The following is a 23,893-nucleotide window of genomic DNA, read 5'->3' as shown; positions in this document are numbered from 1 at the left end:
TTGCCTTTGACACCTTCAGTAGCTAGCTCTGTGGGTCACTAGTGCAGTCATGTACTGCTGTACCAATTCAGCTGTTACACTGTAAGATCTTTCCTGAAGCCACTCTATGATGACAGAAACTGTCCCACTGACATAATTAAAGCTCCCCAATGAACAGCAGTAGCTTTCCCACTGTGCACACTACCTCTTATGCTGGTAACATTTATATCATGCAAGGTAGGGATGTTAAAATGTATTTATTTTTGTAAATGTATATCCACTGAAATTTTCAGTGGGTACACGTTTACAGACTGGGGGGGCTCCTGCTGCCCCCCCCCCCACATGCCGCTGCCTCTGTGGGAGGCAGTGGGAGGGAGGAGATGGCAGTTCTGTGGGAGCCAGCATGCATGAGGAGTTGGCTTAAAAGCTGGCTCTCCACGTGTACTGCCTCCCACCTCCCCACTCTGCTGCCTCTGATACAGAGGCAGCAAGAGAAAAGGAGAGTAACCATGAGGGTCCCAAATGCAGGGCTGTGGTTTTTCACTTACCTGAGCAACATAAGTTTTGCCAACATAAGGACAGTAGAGATATGGTGGAAGTGGAAGTTAAGATGTGTGAGAAGACTTACATGACTAATCAACTAGCCAGTGATGCTGATGGCTTCTGAAGGAACAGACATTCTCTTCCTATCCCTGGCAGAGGACAGAGCAATGAGGCCATGGTGGAGCACTGCTAGGGAAGTTAAAAGGGCTAAAATTCTGTGGAGTCCTTACAGACAGGGTGCAAACAATTTAAAACAAATGCAGAAATCACACAGACACCAAATACCTGGAACACAATTTATAACATGCAAAAAGACAAGAAATAAATAACACAAGAATTGTTATCCTGGAGCAGCTCAATGGCTCCTCCTATTGTCATTCAAACTCCATGACATCATACACACAATATTGCTTTTCGATTCCTATTCTCATTAGAAACCTTTAATATAATTGCATGAATGAAAAATATTGATATTTCTGAATGATATTTTGCTTGATTCTCCATGGTCCTGTACTCTGTGTAGTTATTTACACTCGTGTAAAGGGGATATAAACTGCTATCCATTTTGCCCGGAGGTAAATAGAGCACGGCAACAGAGATTTGGGTTTATTGTTTACAACTGAAGTTTCAGACATCAACAGCAAAACTGTCCATTACGTTAGGTTAGACCTGCCAGCTATTTTCAAGATAATGTTCTTATATAAGCAATCCCTCTGATCCCAAAGGATAAGCTACCTACAGAAACCATTTCATTCACTACTGAACTGTAGCCCCTCTAGGATGAAACATGGTAACTGACACACACAAGCTACACTACAGGACAGTTTAGGACCAGAAGTAAAGAATGTTGCAACCAACAGCAACTGCAGGCGCCAGAATAAAGTACCGGTACTCAGTGTGGAATTTAAAGACAATACTTGGAGGTCTGAGGGCTGTGCCCGATCCTTTGGCATCCCCTCCCACCTTCCTTCGGTCTGGAGTATATGTGAATGTAAACCAGTGAAGTGGACACTGGACATGCATATCACCAAGTAGCCTAAACCCTCAGTCCCTCTTTCTAGGAGGTTCTTCCATGATAGGGTACAACAGTCCCAACATGATCAGGGTACCACAGGACATGAAGGAGGAAAACTTCTGATGCGTAAGTGGTTAATAAAAGGAAACGGCTTTGGAAGCAACCAGGAAAACTATATAAACAATCAGTTGGGGTATGTCTACACTACCCCCCTAGTTCGAACTAGGGGGGGTAATGTAGTCATACGGAGTTGCTAATGAAGCCCGGGATTTGAATTTCCCAGGCTTCATTTGCATAAAGCCGGCCGGCGCCATTTTTAAATGCCGGCTAGTTCGGACCCCGTGCCGAACTAGCTGTACGCCTCGTGGATATCAATACAGGAAACACTGAAAGAACTACAGTGGTTTAAGTAAACTAAGAGTGGGGAAACTAAGGCCTAAGGACCAGATGCGACCCCCAGCTTGCTTGGATCCAGCCCCGAGACTCAGGGCTGCCCTCCAGTATTGGAGAGCCCGTGCTGATGCTCCAGCCTTCCTGCCACTGGGGGCTGGAGCACACAAAATCTACTAGCCTGGGCCCCCCTAGGCTCTGGTATGCAAGGGAAATGTGAGAAGTGTATTTCTCCTTCTCAGCTGAGGGGGGGGACGGGGACACATCAGTGGGCATTTGGTGAGGGCTTTTTTCTGCTTTTCACTTGCATGTGGCCCCCCCCAACTGATTTTTCTGTGGGTCAGAAGCTCCCAACCCAAAAAAGGTTCCTCAACCCAGAAGTAAACAGTTACTGAAAACACAGTACAATGCATGCTGTTTTATACCGATAAAACTAATTTTACAGAGATCTCAGAGACATCCAAACCCTTCATAAACACTGGGGCCTTGGATAATCAAGAGATCTGTACTATAGCGCCCCTAAGATGTGACGCTCTTACAGCACATTTTCAGGTCTCTACCCATTTTTAAATGTAAGGATGCAGCAACTCTTGTGACACAACAAAGCCAGAAAGGAGTAGTAACAAGTGTACTAGCTGGAGCTGCAGTCTAGGGCAGAAGACTGGCAAGGACTCATAACAGAACTGTGTGCCCAAACTTTGCTGTCCTTGTCCGGGCCACTGTCCAGGAGCCAGAAGGCAGCCCTCCTGGGCTTGGGAACAGCCAGAAAATGAACGGTCAGTCTTGATAAATGCTGCAAGAGAGGCATATCTGATATAGCCATAGAGAAGGGATGTAGGAGCCACTGCAGAGAAGACATTGAGTGACTAGCTTAGAGAAACAATATGGGGAGCCTGGATCTCCTAAGGAAGTTGGAGAACTTCAAATACCAGAAAAATGTCCCATGTAACAACAACAGGGAACACAGAGAAGCAGGTGGTAGGAAAACAATGGTCAAAGGTGGGGTGAAAGAAATCAGGGAGCAGGAGGTCAGAGAGAAGGGCCTGAATCATATGATGTGGCTACAAGGGGTCAAGTCAGAGAGAGGCTCTACTCCCACCTTGCCCTGGGGTTCTTCTAGAACCCCCAAAAAATCAGTGAAACAGCACTTACATCCCTATGTAACAAGCTGCTTTAGATTCAAATTCCTGTAGCTTTCTTTGATCATATTTGTTTAGCCTCGTGTTTCTTTTATCGTCACTCCTGTCTTTATACATGCAGTGCTAGCACTTGGCTATAGGGACAGATAATTCACCTAGTTTCACTATGGCCCCTGTGAACACTTCTACGTGCTTAGTTGAAACGCTCTTAGGAAACTCTTATAGCAACAGTCAGTGAACAACATATCCTTGAATCAAAAGTCTTGGAGGATAATTTTTCCTCTCCCCATTGGTGACAGCCTACTACTGTCAAAAAAAGCTCTACTACTTCAGACATTTGTCCTCTGTATATCTTGATATGGCAAACATAAAAATTGCTTATACATGAAGAAAGAGCTGCCAGAATTGAGTGTAATCACAGTGTGTCCTATTGCTGAAGGTATACATGGGTCACAGTGAATTATATTTGCCAGGCCAAGTCCTCTGGGTGGTAAAAGACGTTTACATGTTGCAAAAATAAGGCTTCCTAACTTGTAGTTGTAAATGCTTTTGTCTCTTTAACATGCACTTAGTATTACTCCAGAGACATTAGACCACTAGTTTGTATAACACTCCATCTCTCTTTAAAAGGTGAAATGTCACCATCAAGATGAACCAAGAACAGAACACTAAAAGCTTATTCATGACTGATTACGCAAGAGATCAGAAACACATACCCTACACTGTTTCTTACAGAAACTGACAGTTCATGCTTAAGGTGAAATCTAACACTACTATTAACAGCTATCATTTAATTCTGTATACTTTACAGAGTTCCATTAAATATGGTGCAATCAATACTAAAGTCAGTGAACTAAAATTAGTGTCAGCACAGTAAAAGTAACATAGGAGTTAATGAACTAATTTTACTATGCTATAGACCAGATTTTAAACTGTTCCACTAAGTGTTGGGAAAAGGCAATTTACATGTTCCCTCTGCAAGCCGGGAAAAGAATCGGACCTATTCTGTCTAGTCAGTGACAGTACAGAACAACAATACTATGGTATGAGTGACCAGGATGCAAGGTCCCCATGAACATACACTGCATATAACAGGGGTCTCAAACTCCCAGCACACCAGCCCGTCCTGGCTGGAACAATTGCACGATCTAGCCTGGGGATGGAATATCATGGTGAGAGATGATGGGGCAATGGTGGGAAGGGGCAGGGTTTGGGGGATCGTAACAGATAGACCCTTCTCCAGGAGTTCTGGGGGCGGAACTTGCCTATAGGCCAGGAGTTTGAGACCCCTGTGCTATAAGACTCCACCACTGCCCAAAGGGGAAAAAAAGTACCTTAATGCGGGACCGAAGAGGAAGCAGAAGGCTTTAAAAATTAACACCCTGGGTCAGATGCCACAGCAAGATGGAACTACCTCCTGTTTTGACTATATATCTAGCTCAGATACTCTGTATATCTTCACCAGACCTGAAGAGCTCTGTGAAGGTCAAGAGGTTATCCCTTCGACCAATAAGAGCTGGTCCAATAAAAGGTATTTCTTCACCTATCCTGACTCTCTTCTTCTTGTCTATCAAGCCTTTTAAACCACCTCATAACTAGGGATCCTTGTTTTCCATGGAAAAACAAAAAAACAAAATTCTCCAATAAAAAAAAAACCCATAAAAATCCAAGTTTTTCTACAATTAAAATGAAATGCTGAAGTTAAGCTTCCTGAGCCACAAAATACGTAGATATCAGTTGAACACAACTTTTATTGATGTATTTACAATTTTTAGGCCCACAGCCTGAGCCCCACCCATTCTCTGAATTTTAGATTACAGGCAGTCCCCGGGTTACATGGATCCGACTTACATCAGATCCCTACTTACAAACAGGGTGAGGCAACCCCACACTAGCTGCTTCCCCCCAGCAGACCAGGGAGACTCGAAGCTAGCGCCCTCCCCGCCCCCCAGCAGACCAGGGAGACGCGGAGCGGCTTTTCTCAGCAGACACCTCAGCTTGAGAATAAAGGACTGAGGGAAGTGAGGTGTGGGAGAATAAAACTGAGCTCTGGAGAAATGTTTGGCTAGAGTTTCCCCTATATTATGTACCAGTTCCGACTTACATACAAATTCAACTTAAGAACAAACCTACAGTCCCTATCTTGTACGTAACCCGGGGACTGCCTGTATTCAATCTGTCCTCTGTCTCAATTAGAGCCGATATTGGGGTATCGCTGTATATTTTTTCCACCAATTGTAAAAATAAAGAATCTCTGTAAAAACACAAACTCTGCATTTTCCATGCTCTTCTATAGCAAATGGATTTCTAGAATTCCTGCTGATACCTGAGTATTAAAATTTTTGGTGTTTAGATAAATGAAAAAACTAGAAGTGTTTGTTTTAAAATTGCAAACCTGACGTGTATGTGGCTGGATAAGGTTGATGGTGGGGGTGGATGTGTTAATTACAATCTATTCCAATCCAGTCTTTCACTTGAGGATTACAAGTATTGTAATGAAATGCTGTACCTGATCACTCTCAGATAACGATCGCTCTATTTCATCACACTATTGTTGGCATTCTGCGGCTATGGATACACAACACTGTGCCACTGTAGTGCTGCTAGTGCAGATGCTCTAAGCTGACAGGAGAAAGCTCTCCCATCAACTTATTTACTCCAGCCTGGCAAATGGTGTTAACTAAGTCTGTGGGAGAAGCCCTCTCAACACACCCGTGCTTAGGTTCATGTAACTTACATTGCTCAGGGAGTGGCTTATTCAGACCCCTGAGTGACATAACATATACATTACATAGCCTAAACTATCAGAGGGCTACCGTGTTAGCCTGAATCTGCAAAAGTGGCGAGGAGTCCTGTGGCACCTTATAGACTAACTGAAGTGTTGGAGCATAAGCTTTCGTGGGCAAACACCCACTTCATCAGATGCATGTAGTGGAAATTTCCAGAGGCAGGAATAAATATGCAGGCCAGAATCAGGCTAGAGATGATGAGGTGGATCCAATCAGGGAGGATGAGGCCCACTTCTAGTAGCTGATCTGGAGGTGTGAATGCCAAGAGAGGAGAAGCTGCTTTTGTAGTTAGTGAGCCATTCACAGTCTTTGTTTAATCCTGAGTTGATTGTGTCAAACTTGAAGATGAACTGTAGCTCAGCAGTTTCTCTTTGAAGTCTGGTCTTGAAGTTTTTTTGCGGCAGGGTAGCTACCTTTAGATATGCAAGTGTGTGTCCAGGGAGATTGAAGTGTTCCCCTACAGGTTTTTGTATATTGCCATTTCTAATATCTGATTTGTGTCCATTTATTCTTTTTCGTAGGCACTGTCCAGTTTGGCCAATGTATATAGCAGAGGGGCATTGTTGGCACATGATGGCATATATTACATTAGTAGATGTGCAGGAGTATGAACCAGTGACGGTATGGCTGATCTGGTTAGGTCCTGTGATGGTGCTGCTGGTGTATATAGCCTAAACTGTGACCTCTAATCCTCATTCAACCCCTTCTTCAACCTGAGATTTTGTGTTTGTCATGCATTAAAATCTGTTCATTTTGGGGGCATACACTTCAATTCTTGCCATGTTTCTAAACTTTCAGGGAGGACCGATCCTTTTATTGTGATAAAGTTCCTATTGCAGAAGAAACGTAAGATCATAAACACCTCCAGCTAATCTACCAAATGTTTAACATGCCTTGTCCTTCTATCTGAGCTTTAGGCTCATCCAAATTTCAGTTAGCCATGCAGAGAGAACAGAATCTGACAGAGAAAGCACAATTTTATATAATTCAAAATAGGCACAAATCACCTCTGATGAACCAGACAAAAGACATTGTCTCACTTGACTGTATCTAACTCTCTTTTCTATGAGGAGTTGCAAACTTATGCACATTCATTATGAGTACTTGTTTGGGCAGAATGAATTGTGACTGGCAGTAAGTGGCATAGTCAAATGCCTTAAGAGTCACTATTTTGGCTGAACAGCCTTTATTTAGAAGAATGGAAAAGAGGTCAGAGGAGGAAGCAATTCAGACTAAATGAAAAATACAGACAGAATTAATGGGTAGAGGAGAAAGGATATTTTGTTTATTGTCTCCATCAGTAAAGATTAAGCAAAGCCAACGTGATTGCTGCTGTGGGATAAAGAGCTGGAAGGAGAATGCTGATAATACAATGTGCATGTTCAAAAGGAGAACAATAGGCTGTGCATAGTTGCGTTTCTGGGACAGAATACATAATGCTGAGCAATCGGGGGAATGAGACGTTCAATGCAGGTCAAACATACAGGACATAAATTGAGTCCTGTGGATTACATTTATAATCTGCCAAGTTTATCAGTTAATTTTAATATTTATCAGGCTTTCAGAAGCTCTTGTTACAGTAATACGTGGATACATCTTGAATAAACTTTAACCCAACAGCAGACAAATTAAACCTACAAAACCTCTTATCTGCGCTTTGCCTACAAAAAAGACTGGAAAAAAGCTGCAGGTGGGCCCTAAAAGGCGCACCTACATATCAGTGCCACAAGGAGCAAATCTATCAGGTTATAATTTCACACCACTGATATTTACTCCTATTTTGCAGTGTACACAAAAGTGGAAGATGTGAGCTTTTATGCAAGGGAAAAATGACATTCTGCAAGATTTAAATAATAAAAGGCTGAAATAAAATATTATGGAAACAGAATATATTGTAAGTATATACAGTTATTATATATTTTAAAGTTTGTCTGTCTGTCTGCTTGTCCATCTGTCTGTCTCTTTTTTTCAAGAGCTCCTCCTGAACAGTAAGAGCTAGGATCACCAAATTCAGTATGCAGCTTCCTCTTATCATAACAAAGCAAGGTAAAGGTTTGGTTGTGCCAGCTAAATGGGAGGTGCCTGGAATGGAATTGCTTCTCATAAAACCATAAAGAAAAGAGACAGAGTCATCAGGAAGATGAAAGAGGCTGCCTGTGGCGTACACCCACCTCCCATACAGGACTGCCTGGCCCTGAGCCTCCCACCCCCCAGGCACCCTTTAGGGGGCTGAAGCTCCCCCCTCCATTTGTACAGGTACTTTGTTTTCTGTTCCCCTTCGTTGGGAAGCAACAGGAAAGTGCACAGTTTGCTACATTCCTCACACTAGGTGGGAAACGCAGAGGGCAGAAGAACCTGGATTTGCCCCAGCTGGGTAATATGCATCCCTCCCTTGGATGTGCCCCCGGAGCTGTAGCAGCCATGGAAAGGTGCTTCTCACCTGGCCCCAAGCTGCTGCGGTGAGAAAAGGCTGGGGTAGTCCTCTTTCTCCAGCACAGCCTGCATACTGACCCCCTTATCTCCCTACCCCAGAACAATGATTTCAATGAAGCACATACATTTTCATTTTATTTTCTAAAAAACAAAAATTAATTGAGTTAAGGACCCAAGCAACACTGGGTAAATCTTCGAGTATTAAATAATGGGAAACAGGAGCAAGGATGTATTTAAAACTACTGTATGAAATTCATCTTGCCTTGCAAATTCTGTTGTTCTGTGCCAGGAGCAAAACCTAATAACGATCAAAGGAGTTTCCAGCACCCACTGACTAGACCATTTTCTCTGTCCCCAATCAACTTCACATGCTGGATCAGTTAATTAGTGTTTGTAATCATCACTGTACATGTAATATATGGGCTGAAATCCTGGCTCATAGACAGTCAATCCAAAACTCCCTCTGATTCCAGCCGTGGCATGATTTTACCTTCAGACCCCATCACTGCAGTATCAGAAAGTGCATGGGATTTAACACCAACTCTACAGGATTTTGTTTACACTTTAAGATGAGTGCATTATTACATCATCTACTTCCCACTGCCAACACTAGATTCGGAATCTGCAAATACTGAAGTTTCTTTAATTCGTATTATCATACATATTAGCTAGAACAGGATTTTTAAACTTGGGTTGCAGAATCACCAGGGAATGCCGCTGGCCGACCGTGACGCTTTGTTTACTCTAAAGCTCCACAACCAAGTAGTCTCACAGCTCCCATTGGTTGTGGTTCGCTTCCCACAGATTCCCTTGGCTGGAAACGGCAAACTGCATCCAACAGGAGCTGTGAGGCTCTGTGACTGTGGAGCTTTAGAGTAAACAAAGAGTCACTGGTCCACCAGGTGCTTTCCCTGGTAGGTCCACGACCCAAATTTGAAAACCCCTGAGTTAGAATACAACTATAACCATGATTATATCCCAGTGTTACTAAATATAAAAGCAGTCACTGAAATTGTTGGTAGTCATAACAAAACTATGCAATGCAATGTTTCCTTAAAGTGTACAGAATATGAATTAATGAAGAAACACTTCTCAGTTTTTAATTTATAAATAATTCACACAAGAAACTGAGGAAAAGTAAAGGTATCAGAAGTGTTCAGTCCTATTCTACCTAACAGGCCACTAGCAGTGTCATTATTTGATAATTATGATACCTATTACTGTCTAACACAGAATCATGGAACTGGAAGGGACCAGAGGTCATCAAGTCCAATCTCCTCCTGCCCTCATGGCAGGACCAAGCACTGTCTAGATCATCTCTGACAGGTGTCTGTCTAACCTGCTCTTAAATGTCTCCAGTGATGGAGATTCCACAACCTCCCTAGGCAATTTATTCCAGTGCTTAACTACCCTGTCAATTAGGAAGTTTTGACTAACAATACAGTACATGAGCACAAAACAAACCTTAAGCTGGAGAAAATTACTGATTCTAATATTTCATGCATATTTCATTAGAGTAATATCCAAATTCTTCACAGCAGGGAACGTGTCTGTCTTTGTGTTGTAAAGCACGTCCAACATTCTGAATATTAGGCTATGTTTAGACTTCAAGCCTCTTTCGAAAAAGAGCGTCTACAACCAGTACTTTCGAAAAAGGAAGCTGCCTGCACCCAGGCAGTCTCAATGCTCTCTTTCGAAAAAAAACACAGTTTGCATTACATAGTGCTCTTTCAAAAAAAGGCATTTTTGAAAAAAGGCGTTATTCCTCATAAAATGAGGTTTTCCGCGGTCGAAAAAACTGCCGTGTTCTTTCGATTTACTTTTGAGAGAACGCAGCAGCAGTCTAGATGCAGGGGAAGTTTTTTCGAAAAGAGTTGCCTTTTTTTGAAAAAACCCTGTAGTCTAGACTCACCCTTACAGAAGAACAGGAAAGTCTGATTTATTCTGGCCCAATCCTCCAGAAAACAGACTTTTGGGCTTGCTAATGTCCATTTCTGTTAGGTGTAGTATGGACTGGATTGTATCCTTCAGATTCATACATGGAAGGCCATCTCCATGCAATGTTCTCTCCTTCCCATGTGGAAGAGGGGACAGCTACATCCATGGAGCTGTGTGGGTCTTGGAGTTCCTTATTCCTCCTTGGAAAGTTACAAGAGCCAAGAAGGAATGCAGAAGTGCCTATCAACTAATCAAGTAGTCGATGGAAATTCCATCGACTACTTGACTAGTCAATTAACCCCAATTTAACATCCTTAATTTGGGTAACTCATAAGTTTATCGGTTATCCATTTAAACGGCTATACTCTTACATCCTTAATCTATCTCTATATTTACTTTAAAACATAACAGAGGATTTGCTATATCAGATGAGATCTCTGCCCCTCAGAGTCTCATTTTCTATCAGTGGTGATGGCCTCTACTTGAGGGGTGGGAAACAAAATGCACTAGGCAATTGTATACAAGTTTCTTTCTTGACTCTTACTATTATCACTTTAACTATGATCAATTTAACCCAGGAAACATTAAACCCAACTACCCCATTTTAGCATGCAGAATTCCACATGGTATTAATGGCCAGCAAATAACCAAGTCCTTTTAAAATCCAGCCACGTGATCGGACATGAAACTGTACAAAGCAGAAACGTCAGGAGAGCAGGCAGAAGGGTCCAAAGGGAAGGCAACCTTTGCTACTGAGCCCGTGTTTCGCACAAGCGCCACCCTTGTGCTGGGTCACAGAACTCCTGGCGGGGACGGGGTGGGAGAGCCAGCTCCGGGAGCCCAGCAGGAGAGGGGGCAGCGGGGCTAGCAGAGATCTGGAGGCCGACAGAGCAAGGCCGGAGCGGGGCTCGGGGTGCAGCGCAGGAGTCCCGGGAGGGCTCTGGGGGAGCTCAGCGACTGGGGAAGCTCCGGGAGGAGCAGGGCTGGAGCTCGGGGCGGGGGGGGGGGCGGGGGGGGGGGGGGTCCCTCACCTCTCTCCAGCGGAGCTGCCGCAGGCTGATCTTCAGCGCCTCCAGCGAGGTCTTGGCCTTGGAGCTGTCCACGGTGACACGGGCCCGCCGGCCTCCTTCCTCCCCGGCGCGCCGGCCCGAGCCCCGCTTGGCCCGGCCGCCCTTCCCCGCCCCGCCCCGCTTGGCCGGAGCCTTCGGGCGCGGGCCGCTGGGCCTCCGGGCCTGAGCAACCGGGGGGGGCCCTTCGGCCACCTGCGGCGGCTCCGGGGCGGCCTCGCCCCGCTCCGGCTCCTCGGCGGGGGGCACCGCGGGCCCCGGCGGCTCCTGGGCGGGGGGCACCGCGGGCCCCGGCGGCTCCTCGGCGGGGGGCACCGCGAGCCCCGGCGGCTCCTCGGCGGGGGGCCGGCTCTCGGGCTCGGGCTCGGGCTCGACCCCGGCCGGCTCCATCACCAGGCCGCGCAGCTCCCCGGAGCCCCGCCAGCCGCTGTCATTGCCGCGTCCCTCCGGGCGGCGCCGGTTGCCATGATCGCTCCGAGCCTGGTTGGCAACGGCCGCGACGGGGCCCGCCAAGGGCCAATCAACGTCAAAGACAATCTCGCCTCCCCACCCCCCTCCCTTGGGGGCGAAGTCACACAGGCGAGGGCGGGGCTTCTCCCTTGGCTACGGTCATGTGACGGTGGCGAGGGCGGCCATCTTGGGCCCGGGCAGAAAGTTACGGCCGGGCGGGAATGAAGCCGTGGCGGAGGCCATTTTGGAACCAGGAGGCGCAAAGTCAATAGACGTGACGCTATCGCGGTAGCCATCTTGGAAGCGGGAAAAAACAGAAGGCCAACCCCCAGCCCTTGTCCTGGATGGCAAACACATGACTTAAGAATCCCTCCTAGGGGGGACTGTGTTGGGGGACGGGAGAAGAAGGGCTGATTGGTGGGATATGTCCTACAGCCACAGGAACCAGCGGGGCAGGTGGCACCGTGCCCCCATATTATACTGAACTGGTTTTGACTATGAATATGCATAATTTGAATATGCTAAGAACATCACATACGAACATAAGAACGGCCGTACTGGGTCAGACCAAAGGTCCATCTAGCCCAGTAGCCTGTCTGCCGACAGTGGCCAGCACCAGGTGCCCCAGAGAGGGTGGACCAAAGACAATGATCAAGCGATTTGTCTCCTGCCATCCCTCTCCAGCCTCTGACAAACAGAGGCCAAGGACACCATTTTATCCTCTGGCTAATAGCCTTTTATGGACCTAACCTCCATGAAATTATCTAGCTTCTCTTTAAACTCTGTTCTAGTCTTAGCCTTCACAGCCTCCTCTGGCAAGGAGTTCCACAGGTTGACTACACGCTGTGTGAAGAAGAACTTTCTTTTATTAGTTTTAAACCTGCTACCCGTTAATTTCATTTTGTGTCCTCTAGTTCTTCTATTTAGGGAACTAATAAATAACTTTTCTTTATTGGCCCTCTCCACACCACTCATGATTTTATAGACCTCTATCATATCCCCCCTCAGTCGCCTCTTTTCTAAACTGAAAAGTCCCAGTCGCTTTAACCTTTCCTCGTATTGGACCCGTTCCAAACCCCTAATCATTTTAGTTGCTCTTTTCTGAACCCTTTCCAAGGCCAAAATATCTTTTTTGAGGTGAGGAGACCACATCTGTACACAGTATTCAAGATGTGGGCATACCATAGTTTTATACAGGGGCAGTAAGATATTCTGCGTCTTATTTTCTATTCCTTTCCTAATAATTCCTAGCATCCTATTTGCCTTTTTGACCGCCGCTGCACTCTGTGTGGAAGTTTTCAGAGAACTGTCCACGATAACTCCAAGATCTCTTTCCTGATTTGTCGTAGCCAAATTAGCCCCCATCATACTGTACGTATAGTTGGGGTTATTTTTCCCAATGTGCATTACTTTACACTTACATTTACTTCCCACATTAAATTTCATTTGCCATTTTGTTTCCCAATCACTCAGCTTGGTGAAATCTTCTTGGAGTCCCTCACAGTCTGCTTCTGTCTTGACTATCCTAAACAGTTTGGTATCATCTGCAAACTTTACTACCTCACTGCTTACCCCTTTCTCCAGATCATTTATGAATAAGTTGAAAAGGATTGGTCCCAGGACTGACCCTTGGGGGACACCACTAGTTACCCCTCTCCAATCTGAAAATTTACCATTTATTCCTACCCTTTGTTTCCTGTCTTTTAACCAGTTCTCAATCCAGGAAAGGACCTTCCCTCTTATCCCATGGCCATGTAATTTACACAAGAGCCTTTGGTGAGGGACCTTGTCAAAGGCTTTCTGAAAATCCAAGAATACTATATCTACTGGATCCCCCTTGTCCGCATGTTTGTTAACCCCTTCAAAGAACTCTAACAGATTAGTAAAACAGGATTTCCCTTTACAGAAACCATGTTGACTTTTGTCCAACAAATTATGTTCTTCTACATGCTTCACAATTTTATTCTTTACTATTGTTTCGACTAATTTGCCCGGTACTGAAGTTAAACTTACCGATCTGTAATTGCCAGGATTGCCTCTAGAGCCCTTTTTAAATATTGGTGTCACGTTGGCTACCTTCCAGTCATTAGGTACGGAAGCCGATTTAAAGGATAGGTTACAAACCACAGATAATAGCTCAGCAATTTCCCATTTAAGTTCTTTTAGAACCCTTGGATGAATGCCATCCGGTCCGGGAGATTTGTTAACATTAAGTTTTTCTATTTGTTCCAAAACCTCCTCTGATGACACTTCAATCCGGGACAGTTCCTCAGATTCATCACCCACAAAGGACGGTGCAGATTCAGGAATCTCCCCAACGTCCTCAGCCGTGAAGACTGAAGCAAAGAAATCATTTAAGTTTCTCCGCAATGGCTTTATCGTCCTTGATTGCTCCTTTTATAGCTCGATCATCTAGGGGACCCACAGGTTTTTTAGCAGGCTTCCTGCTTCTAATGTACTTAAAAAACATTTTGTTATTTCTTTTTGAGTTTTTGGCTAGCTGTTCCTCAAAATCTTTTTTTTTTTCTTTTCTTATTACATGTTTACACTTGATTTGACAGTGTTTATGTTCCTTTCTATTTTGCTTTATACAAAACAGGTCAAGTAACGTATCCTGCAAGGCCTGGGATCCCCCAATATGTCTATTCTATTTGTGTGCATGTAGCATTCCTAACACACTACAATGTATAGGGTTGCCAGATGGTTTCTGAAAAAATACCAGAAAAAAGGACCCCAAGAGTTCTTAAGGAAAAAAAAACAACAACAGCGTGGCCCCTTTAAGAAATGCTTTGCTTTTGAGGCTTTTTGGCCCTAATAGACTGCCAGTGGCCTCCTGCCATCTTGCCTCCCTGCACTGGGCCAGACAGCCCCCCTGCAGAATCCAGTAAGTACCTGGAATCTTCGCCTCCTGGCGGGGAAAAAATCAGAAAATACCAGACATTTCCTAAGTGTCCAGTATTTTCTCATTTTTTTTTTTTACTGGACAGGAGGTTCAATACCAGATACCTGTCAACCCTCACTACAAAACCTATTTCCCCTGCCTTTGACAGTCTCATTTTCACATCAAAAGCAATGAATGCACTAATTAAACATCCAGCCTGTTTAATTAGTTTCATTAACATGGGTCCTACAATTGACAGGTAAATGTTTTTGCGGTTTTATATATCTTGGACTCTCCTATTTCCACTCCATCTCACCTAATGAAGTGTGTTTTACCCACAAAAGTTCATGGCCCTATAAATTTGTTGTTAGTCTCTGAAGTACCACGGGACCACTCGTTGTTCTTGTATGTGGAGTTAGAAATATGAAGTGTGAACCTACTTATTAATCTAGAATTTCTAGTGAGCGCCATTACTGGTGTTTAAGAGTTTTAATGACTCAGTGTTCAAGGCAACAATCTGTAAATGGCTTTGTTTTTCCTGTAAGCTCAAACGGTGGTTGATCCTACACAGACATGTTTCCATGCCACCTGATGCTGCTGGAATCCTTCTTGAATGTGGTATTTTTACCTGGGAATTGGGAGAGTTAAACAAAGGAACCACAATGGAGGGATCTTTTCATTTGTTGGAGTTGGTTTTGCTTTGAGCAGGGGGTTGGACGAGGTGACCTCCTGAGGTCTCTTCCAACCCTCATTTTCTATGATTTGCCTTCTGGCCTTTGAGGATTACTTTAATCCAGACAGCCGGGTTTTTTTTTTTTTTTTTTTGAATAATGGAAACAGTGTCTCACATAACACACAACTCCAGGGACTGCAGATTTCAAACAAACACCAGGTATCATGAGACTCAGAATAAAATCATTAGAGCAAGCAACATTGCCACGTGCACGATTGCCAAACAGGTTTGTATCCCAGCACCGAGTAGAAATGATGCAATGCTGCAGCACAACAAGATGACATTGAAAAAGCCATCACACTGTAACATGGCAAGCAACATTCTGGGAAGCATGTTACAGTACCTTGTGGTAGCAACAATACGCACTATAACAGGGACCATGAGAAAAATACCATCCTCTTCCAACAAATTCCATACCCGGGTGCAAAGTGCTGCCCTCAGAAAAATGCCAACCTGTCACACTGCAGCTATAAAGAATATAAATGCTTGTGCCAACAGCCTCTGTGTAAATCTCTGTTCTTTCATAAAAGCTCCTCTGAATGCATGCATATCACCCATATCCTTCTGAGATAATGGTGAGGCTAGTGACCACATGAGGCTACTGAGTCCTCTGCAACTATCAACATGCAAACTTGGAAGCATGGAAGGGAATTAAAAACAGAGGTCCTGGGAAAGCCAAGAACTTGCTTTCCTAAATGGGATGGGATATAAATGTGGTGCTGGTAAAGGAAAGGAAGTCATTCTCTTTTCCTTATGTAACTTACATAGCGGCTGGGAGGGGTTCACTGTCCCACTCTAGTGGCACTGAGACCACTTCCAGAGAATAATGAGTCTGGTCTACAGCCTTAGCTGAGAGCCATCTGGCTTTTACCTCACGCTGTAGAGCAGGGGTCTCCAACCTTTTTAGGCCCCAAATCACTTTTTGTATTTAAGCGCAATCCAGGATCTACCTCAAACCCAAATACCTTGCCCCGCCGCCTTTGTGCCCCTTCTGAGGCCCTACCCCTGCTCACTCCGTACTCCCTCCCTTTCACCAGGCAGGGCAGAGGGTTGGGGCACAAGCTCTGGTCTTGGGCTAAGGGATTTGGACTGTGAGAGGGGCTGTGAGCTGAGCCTGGGGCAGAGAGTTGGGGTGCATGCAGGAGGGGGTTCAGGATGCAGTCTCTGTAAGGTTGTTTGGGTCCAGGGGGCTCAGGGCTAGGACAAGGGACTGAGGTTCAGGAGGAGCTTCATGACGGGGCAGGAGTTTGGAGCTAGCTCAGGCTAGACCCTGCTGACCTCAGGTGGCTCCTATGTGGTGGTGCAGTGGGGCTAAGGCAGGCTCACCCCTGCCCTGGCCCTGAACCACTCTCTAAAGCAGCCAGCAAACTCTATCTCAAGTCCTGTTGTTCCCCCTCTCCCTCTCCACCCTGTTCTGTGGAGATAGGATAAAGAGTGGGAGAGGGGGCACCCTGACATCAGCACCCCCTTCTCTTCCTTCCCCGCACAGAAAGCAGGAGGCTCCCAAAGGATGGGGGAGCTCCAGGGCAAAGGGCAGGAGCTGCGCAGCAGTGGTGGGGAGGGGCAGCTGAAGTGCCGGCACTTGACAGCCTCTTGGCCAAACCGGTCAGGATCACCCGTCAGAGGTTCCAAGATCTACCAGTTGCTCCTGATCTACTGGTTGGTGACCACTGCTGTACAGGCTCATGCACTAGGCTTGAGGGGTGTGTCTAGACTACATGGCTCTGTCGATGGAGCCATGTCGATTAGGTTTCTAGACATAGGAAAATGAAGCGGCGATTTAAATAATCGCCGCTTCCTTTACATCAAAATGGCTGCTGCGCTGTGCCGATCAGCTGTTTGGCGGCACAGCGCAGTAGTCTGGACGCTCTGTGGTCGACAGGGGAAGCTCTTGTCGACCGTCCCGTTATGCCTCGTGCAGAACGTCCAGACTACCGCACTGTGCCGCCAAACAGCTGATCAGCAAAGTGCGGCAGCCATTTTGATGTAAATGAAGCAGTGATTATTTAAATCGCCACTTCATTTTCCTATGTCTAGTAAACTAATCTACATGGCTCCGTCAATGGAGCCACGTAGTCTAGACAAACCCAAGAGGTCCCAGGTTCTATTCCACCAATAGTGGATGGTCTACAACTGTGAGTAGGGAAAGAAACTCCCAGTTTCATAGATACTAAAAAGACTATAAATAATCCCATGACTGGACTTGTTTAGAATCAGCTGCTATTTTTCACCTCTATTAGGAACATGTGTAACAAGTGAACAAAATGGACCTCTGCCCCGACTTGTGTGACACAGTGGCAAAAAGAGTTATCATTGTGGGATGAATAAACAAGTGAAACTCAAGTAGGATCAGAGAGATGCACAGCCTGACACCCCTCTTTCCCAAAACTTGTGCCCAGCCAGGTTTTACCGCCGAGCTTCACCGCCCCCGCCTCCCCCCTTAAAGGGCGCCTGGGGGAATGGAAAGCTTCTCTTCTGGTTTGATGAGAAACAATGCCATTCCAGGCACAACCAAGCCCTTATACCTTGCTTTAAGTTAAAATAAGGGAAAGCTGTATACCAAATTTGGTGGCCCTAGCTCTTACCACTTAGGAGATCATTGGCACTCTCACTGCAGGACTGTCTGGATATGTGGACTCTCTACTCAGACCCTACGCCACCAGCACTCCCAGCTGTCTCCAAGACACCACTCACTTCCTGAGAAAACTACAACGTATTGGTGATCTTCCAGAAAACACCATCCTAGCCACCATGGATGTAGAGGCTCTCTGCACCAACATCCCACACATAGATGGAATACAAGCTGTCAGGAACAGTATCCCTGATGATGCCACAGCACAACTGGTGGCTGCGCTCTGTGACTTTATCCTCACACACAACTATTTCAGATTTGGTGACGATATATACCTCCAAACCAGTGGCACCACTACCGGCACCCACATGGCCCCACAATATGCCAATATTTTTATGGCTGACCTGGAACAACGCTTCCTCAGCTCTCATCCACTAACGCCCCTTCTCTACTTACGCTACATTCAGGGCCGGATTAAGGTGGGGGCTAGCCGGGCAGCTGCCCGGGGTGCCAACTATGGGGGGCGCCTGATGGCAGCTGTAAGGGGCACCGTGCTCCTAGAGCTGGGGGCCGCACAACACCCCTTAGAGCTGCCATCAGGCGCCGCACGCCCAAATGCAGCCGTAAGGTGTGCAGCGCGCCAGGGGGCGGGGCCACACATGCGCTGCGCACCCGCTGCCCAGGACGCAGGAATGGTTCGAGCCGGCCCTGGCTACATTGATGACATCTTCATCGTCTGGACCCATGGGAAGGATGCTCTGGAAGAATTCCACTGCGATTTCAACTATTTCCACCCCACCATCAACCTCAGCCTGGACCAATGTACACAAGAGATCCACTTCTTGGACACTACGGTACAAATAAATGATGGTCACATAAACAAAAAAAATCTTGGATGACATATTCTCACTTAGCCTGTAGGTGGCACTGCAATCTGCAGTGAAATTGTTACTCCAGAAAACAAAAGATAGGACTATGTAGCACTTTAAAGACTAACAAGATGGTCTTTAAAGTGCTGCATAGTCCTATCTTTTGTTTCAGCTAGACCAGACTAACACGGCTGCATCTCTATTATTATTCCAGAAAGTGAACCACAGTATTCTGTTAAAAAAACCAAAACCTAAAATATTCGGTGGAGACAGAAGGCTCTTTAGTACTAATTAGAATTCAGGACAAGATGTAAGTTCCAGACCATGCTATAAGTCACTGGAATCATGTGGGTTTTGCCCACAAGAACTCATGATACTAGATATATTTTTGCTAGTCTTCTAAGGTGCCACAGGACTACTCCGTTTGGAATCATGTAATTTATGTGGAAAAGGGGACAAGGCTGAATGGGAGATGAGGCAGAATCACTTAATTAATGTATTTATTTTTAAAAAGGGACATCTATTCTAGACAACGCTGAGAAGTAGAAAGGAAAAGCCCTGTCTGGAAAATGAAGATACCAGTTATGAAATTCAAAGCAGAGAAGAGAGGAATCCAGGACTTACCAGGTAATATCAAATTGTAGGAACATCTAGGTAACCCATTTTCATCTGCCACTGCCCCCTTCGTTTCCCAGAAAAGGGGAAAATAGAAAACAAATGTACCTGACTCGTACGATTCTGTCTATGTTGAAATGGGGTGTCCCTTTCCCACAGGTGCTCAGCGCACATCTCAAAGCATGAAGTTTAACCTACCTGAGAACATCTTATTACAGCCTCCTGCAGAGCTTAACCTGAGATCATAAAATTAGCCGCATCTTTTTTCAAAATCCAGCTGCAATATCTATCCTTCTGCATGGCACGGAGAGATTAATTAAAAACTCTACCTAAGAAAGTGTCAGTCACTGCCAGGTGGCTATTAAATGCCTTAACTGCCTGACATTTGTACAGACTCTTAGGCTATGGCTACACTGTAGTGCTATTTCGGAGTATCCCGAAATAGCTATCCCGCGTCTTCACAGCAAGCCCCTCTATGTCGAAATATAACAGGCATGCTATTCTGACATCCCTGTAAACTTCATTCCACGAGGAGTAAGGGACGTTTCAGACTAGAGGGTTGTTTCAAAAATTGGTGCTGTCTGCGAAATAAGCTATTTCGAAATAAGATGCACTATTTGCGTAGCTCAAATTGTGCATCTTATTTCAAGCTACTGTGCAATGTAGACACACCCTTCGGTTACATCTACACAGCTTCCCTCTTCCGCAAAAGCCTATGCAAATGAAGCGCGGATTAGCATATTGCTGCGATCATTTGCATACTTAATTAGGAGCTGGTTTTTCACAAGAGGTTTTTGTGCAAAAAGGAGACCTCTATACAGTGCCTTTTTGTGCAAAAACCCCCTCTTGCGCAAGAGCTGTTCTTCCTGAAAAAATGAGAACAGCTCTTGCACAAGAGGGGCTTTTACGTAAAAAGGAGCTGTCTACACAACTCCTTTTTGCACAAAAGCCTCTTGCGCAAAAGCAGCTGCTAATTAATTATGCAAATAAAGCGTGGCGATATTCCATGCCGTGCTTCATTTGCATAAGCTTTTCCAAAAGAAGGCCATAGTGTAGCCGTAGCCTAAGAGCATGACTTTTATGCTACAGCCCTGAGGAGGAGCTATACTGGAGTGGAAGGAAATCGTGCCTCTCTGGATGTTGTTTCTTATGGATGAGTCCTTTTAAGATTAGTGAGGGGCCCTTCGTATCAGGAAGGATTTTTGTAGTGTGTGAATGTAGGACTGCTGATTTCACAGATTCAGGGGCTGAAATCTTCTAGCCATCAAATCCAGCACTGACCTTGATAATGTCCCACACCAACTAGCACATATCTAAGCCCTTTCTTCGAGGGACCACCTCTGGGAGGAAAAGAGGAGTCTCATCTCTTATCACTCTCTCAGTCTTTGGTGTCTCTGTTGAAGATGCTTAAAACCAGGGCTGGATTAAGAAAGGGGCTTTACAAGTTGGAGTCCATGGGCCACGCAAAAAGATCTCTGGGCTGCCAAGAGTGCAGATCTTTTGGGGGGGCCCTTTAGCCTGGGACTGAAGCCACTACAGCCCCTGCGTTCCAGCCCTGTCTGGCTGGAGGGGGCGACATAGCTCTGAACGCTGCCCCCCTGGGCTGGAACTAATTCTGCCCAGACCCCACATTCCCACCCCTATGTCCTGTCCTGAGCTCTCCCCCTTCCCCCCCCCACACATACACACTCCAAACCACTCAGCCCCTGCCTGGAGCCCCCATCCTGTACCCCAAACTCTGCCCCCACCCCACAGCCTACACTCCCAGCTAGAGCCCTCCTCAACCCCTCTTGTACCCCAACATTCTGCCTCTTCCACATTCTGAACCCCTTAATTTCGACCCCACCTCAGAGCTTAGAGGGCCCCACAAAATCTAACTGCCCTGCCTAAAAGGATGAGGATTCAAGCGGTGGGTTTAATGCTGACAGCTGTCATGACCAGCGCGCCTCACCCCACGCTTGTGATTCACCAGCTCATGTCACAAACAGCCAGCAGATGGTAGCAGCTGCTGGTAACTGCCAGCTCGCATGGGATATCAACTGGTGACCTAGGAGAGAAAGGCTCCAGATCCCATTATCAGCCTCCTGAGCAATCTGTCCCCCGGGGGAAACACTTTGCAATGTCCGTTAGAGCTTGTTCATCACAGATGCCAGAAATGCTGCAGGAAAGCCGTGGATTTAGCTGACCAGGGCCAGAACGTTGACTAGCTTTCTGAGCGCTGGAAATGTCCCAAAGACGCCAAACAAAGTGACTGCATCGGAGTCATTTATATAAAATGTGGATAGAGTTATATTTCTAAAAGGTTAAAAATTCACTACCTGCTTCTGCCCAGAGAAGCAATCACATACCAAACCCCTGCTTTGCTTTATGTTGCGTGCACAAAACCTTCATTTCCTGTTGAGATAAGTGGGGATGGTGTGTATTGTATGGTGTGAAGTCAGACTGGGTGTAGCATGCCTGCACTGTAAGCTAAGGGAGTAAAATATAGGTTGAATGGGATGAGGTGGCAGTGGCCCAGCGGAAGGAACATGTATTCTGCTGTATTGCAGGTTAGCTAGCGGCAGTGAGAAACAAGCATGAATTTTGAAATTCTCTTGCTTGTAAGGTGAAAGGAAATTGAAAATTACTGTGTGCTTCTAAACACAGGCTAATATCCTAGCGGGCCCCTCAGCCAGAGATATTTACTAAAGCAATCCTCGAACATATTCCCTGCAGGCACTATAGACCTATTTGTTTTATGTAGAACAATGCTGGGGGAAATATTTATGCTGTGTGTTTACCTGAAGAAACTCTGACATCTAGCAGTAGCTCTGTCGGCTTTGCTGGGCTTCACCCCCAGGGTTCCACAAATCAGATGAGGTCTGACATCCTATCATCTGAGGATGCAGAGGTGCTCTCCTACACATTAGATGAGGGGTCAGCAACCTATGGTTCTTGAGCTAAATATTGGCTCAGTATGGAACCTATCTGGCTCTTTTGTCATTCCCAAAATACATGCAAGTTTTTAAATTAAGATGAAGGCTGTCCCTATTCCCCAGCAGCAGCTCCAAAACAACCTGTCTGCCCAGCAGAGGGGTTTGAACCCACAACCACAGGCTCTAGAGCTGAGGCCTTAGCCATTAGGTCACTTAAGACCCACCCCATTTCACCTCAGCAGTTACCATATCCTTCCTACCTGCAGCTGATGCCAGCTCCAGCCATGAGCAAACTGATGGCAGCTACCAGCTCCCTCTGGAAGCTGCTATTGGCTGCTTTGATGTTCCCAGGGCTAGGGTGGGAGGCCAGTGTAGACAGCTGAGATTTGTTTTGCGCAAAAAAGCGCCAATCGCGAAAATGGCGATCGGGGCTTTTTTGCGCAAAAGCGTGTCTAGATTGGCCATGGATGCTTTTCCGCAAAAAGTGCTTTTGCGGAAAAGCGTCCGTGCCCATCTAGACGCTCTTTTCCACAAATGCTTTTAACGGAAAACTTTTCCGTTAAAAGCATTTCCAGAAAATCATGCCAGTCTAGACATAGCCACTGTGCCCTGAGTCGATCATACACCTGGACCACCTGCCCTGGGCCCCTCATACTTTTCAGTCCACACTCCTGCACCCCTACATCCCCAGGCCCCTGCCGTACGATTGACAGAAGACAGCCTGAACGTGTGCATGAAGCTGGATTTGACCAGTTACGATGTAAACTTCGAAGAAATGTGTGGAAAGATGCAGCAGGAGAAGTCCCATTAAATAAAGTCTGTGAGTACGATGTTTCAATGATGCTAATATTAATCATCATGTCAATTAATAATAATATTAAGTTGTATATTTTCAATCATGCAAGTGGATGTTCTGATACAGCTCTTTGTTGACTACTTGTTCTGAATTTTGATGTAATTTGGCTCTTTGGTTTGAAAAGGCTGACGGCCCCAGTTTAGACAATATCTTATTTAGTCCCAGTAACCTCCCTGATAATGTGTAACCTGGCAAGTAAGGGCACGTCTACACAGCAGGGCTAAAACTGAAATAAGCTACGCAATCTGAGCTACATCAGTTGTGTAGCTTAAGTCAAAATAGCTTATTTTGCCTTTTGGCGCTGTCTACACAGCAGGAAATCCGAGGTGCAGTATTCTTCCTCCGATTCCCTTACTCTGTGTGAAATGAGGTTTGCAGGAGTTGGAGTAAGACATCCTCCAGCTTGCCATTATTTCAACATTACGTCAACATAACTTCTTGCTGTGTAGACACAGACTATGTTATTTCGGAATAACGCTGCTGTGTAGACATAGCCAAAGAGAGCTGGTTTTGAGCCCTACTTTAATGGCCTTTGTAACTGTATTACTGTAAGAGGGCTATCAAATCTCATTGATGGCTGTCTCACACCCAGGGAGGTAACAAGCAGGCTGCGAGTTCAGATTGTACTGTACTTGACCTATCTTCTAGCCAAAAGTCATGCTCCTCCCTGTGTTGGTTGATAACTTATTAGGCCATATAGTAGCACAGT

The 23,893-nt window shown here is 45.7% G+C and overlaps 1 protein-coding gene across 1 annotated transcript in view; it reads right to left on the bottom strand.

Annotated features, from left to right (window-relative positions):
* The window catches only part of TTLL11 (tubulin tyrosine ligase like 11), a 137,261-nt gene extending 125,427 nt beyond the window's left edge, over positions 1 to 11,834 (bottom strand). The window contains exon 1 of the mRNA XM_075905425.2: positions 11,258 to 11,834. Within this exon, the coding sequence (XP_075761540.2) occupies positions 11,258 to 11,683 (426 nt within the window). The 5' untranslated portion in view covers positions 11,684 to 11,834. The remainder of the gene's footprint in view (positions 1 to 11,257) is intronic.
* Positions 11,835 to 23,893: the final 12,059 nt, after the last annotated feature.

The sequence above is a fragment of the Pelodiscus sinensis genome, chromosome 23 (genome assembly GCF_052426305.1).
Source record: "Pelodiscus sinensis isolate ZL-2025 chromosome 23, ASM5242630v1, whole genome shotgun sequence".
NCBI classification, from domain to species: domain Eukaryota; kingdom Metazoa; phylum Chordata; order Testudines; family Trionychidae; genus Pelodiscus; species Pelodiscus sinensis.
Note: the sequence above shows the minus strand (reverse complement) of the source record. Positions and strands in the feature narration are given on the sequence as shown.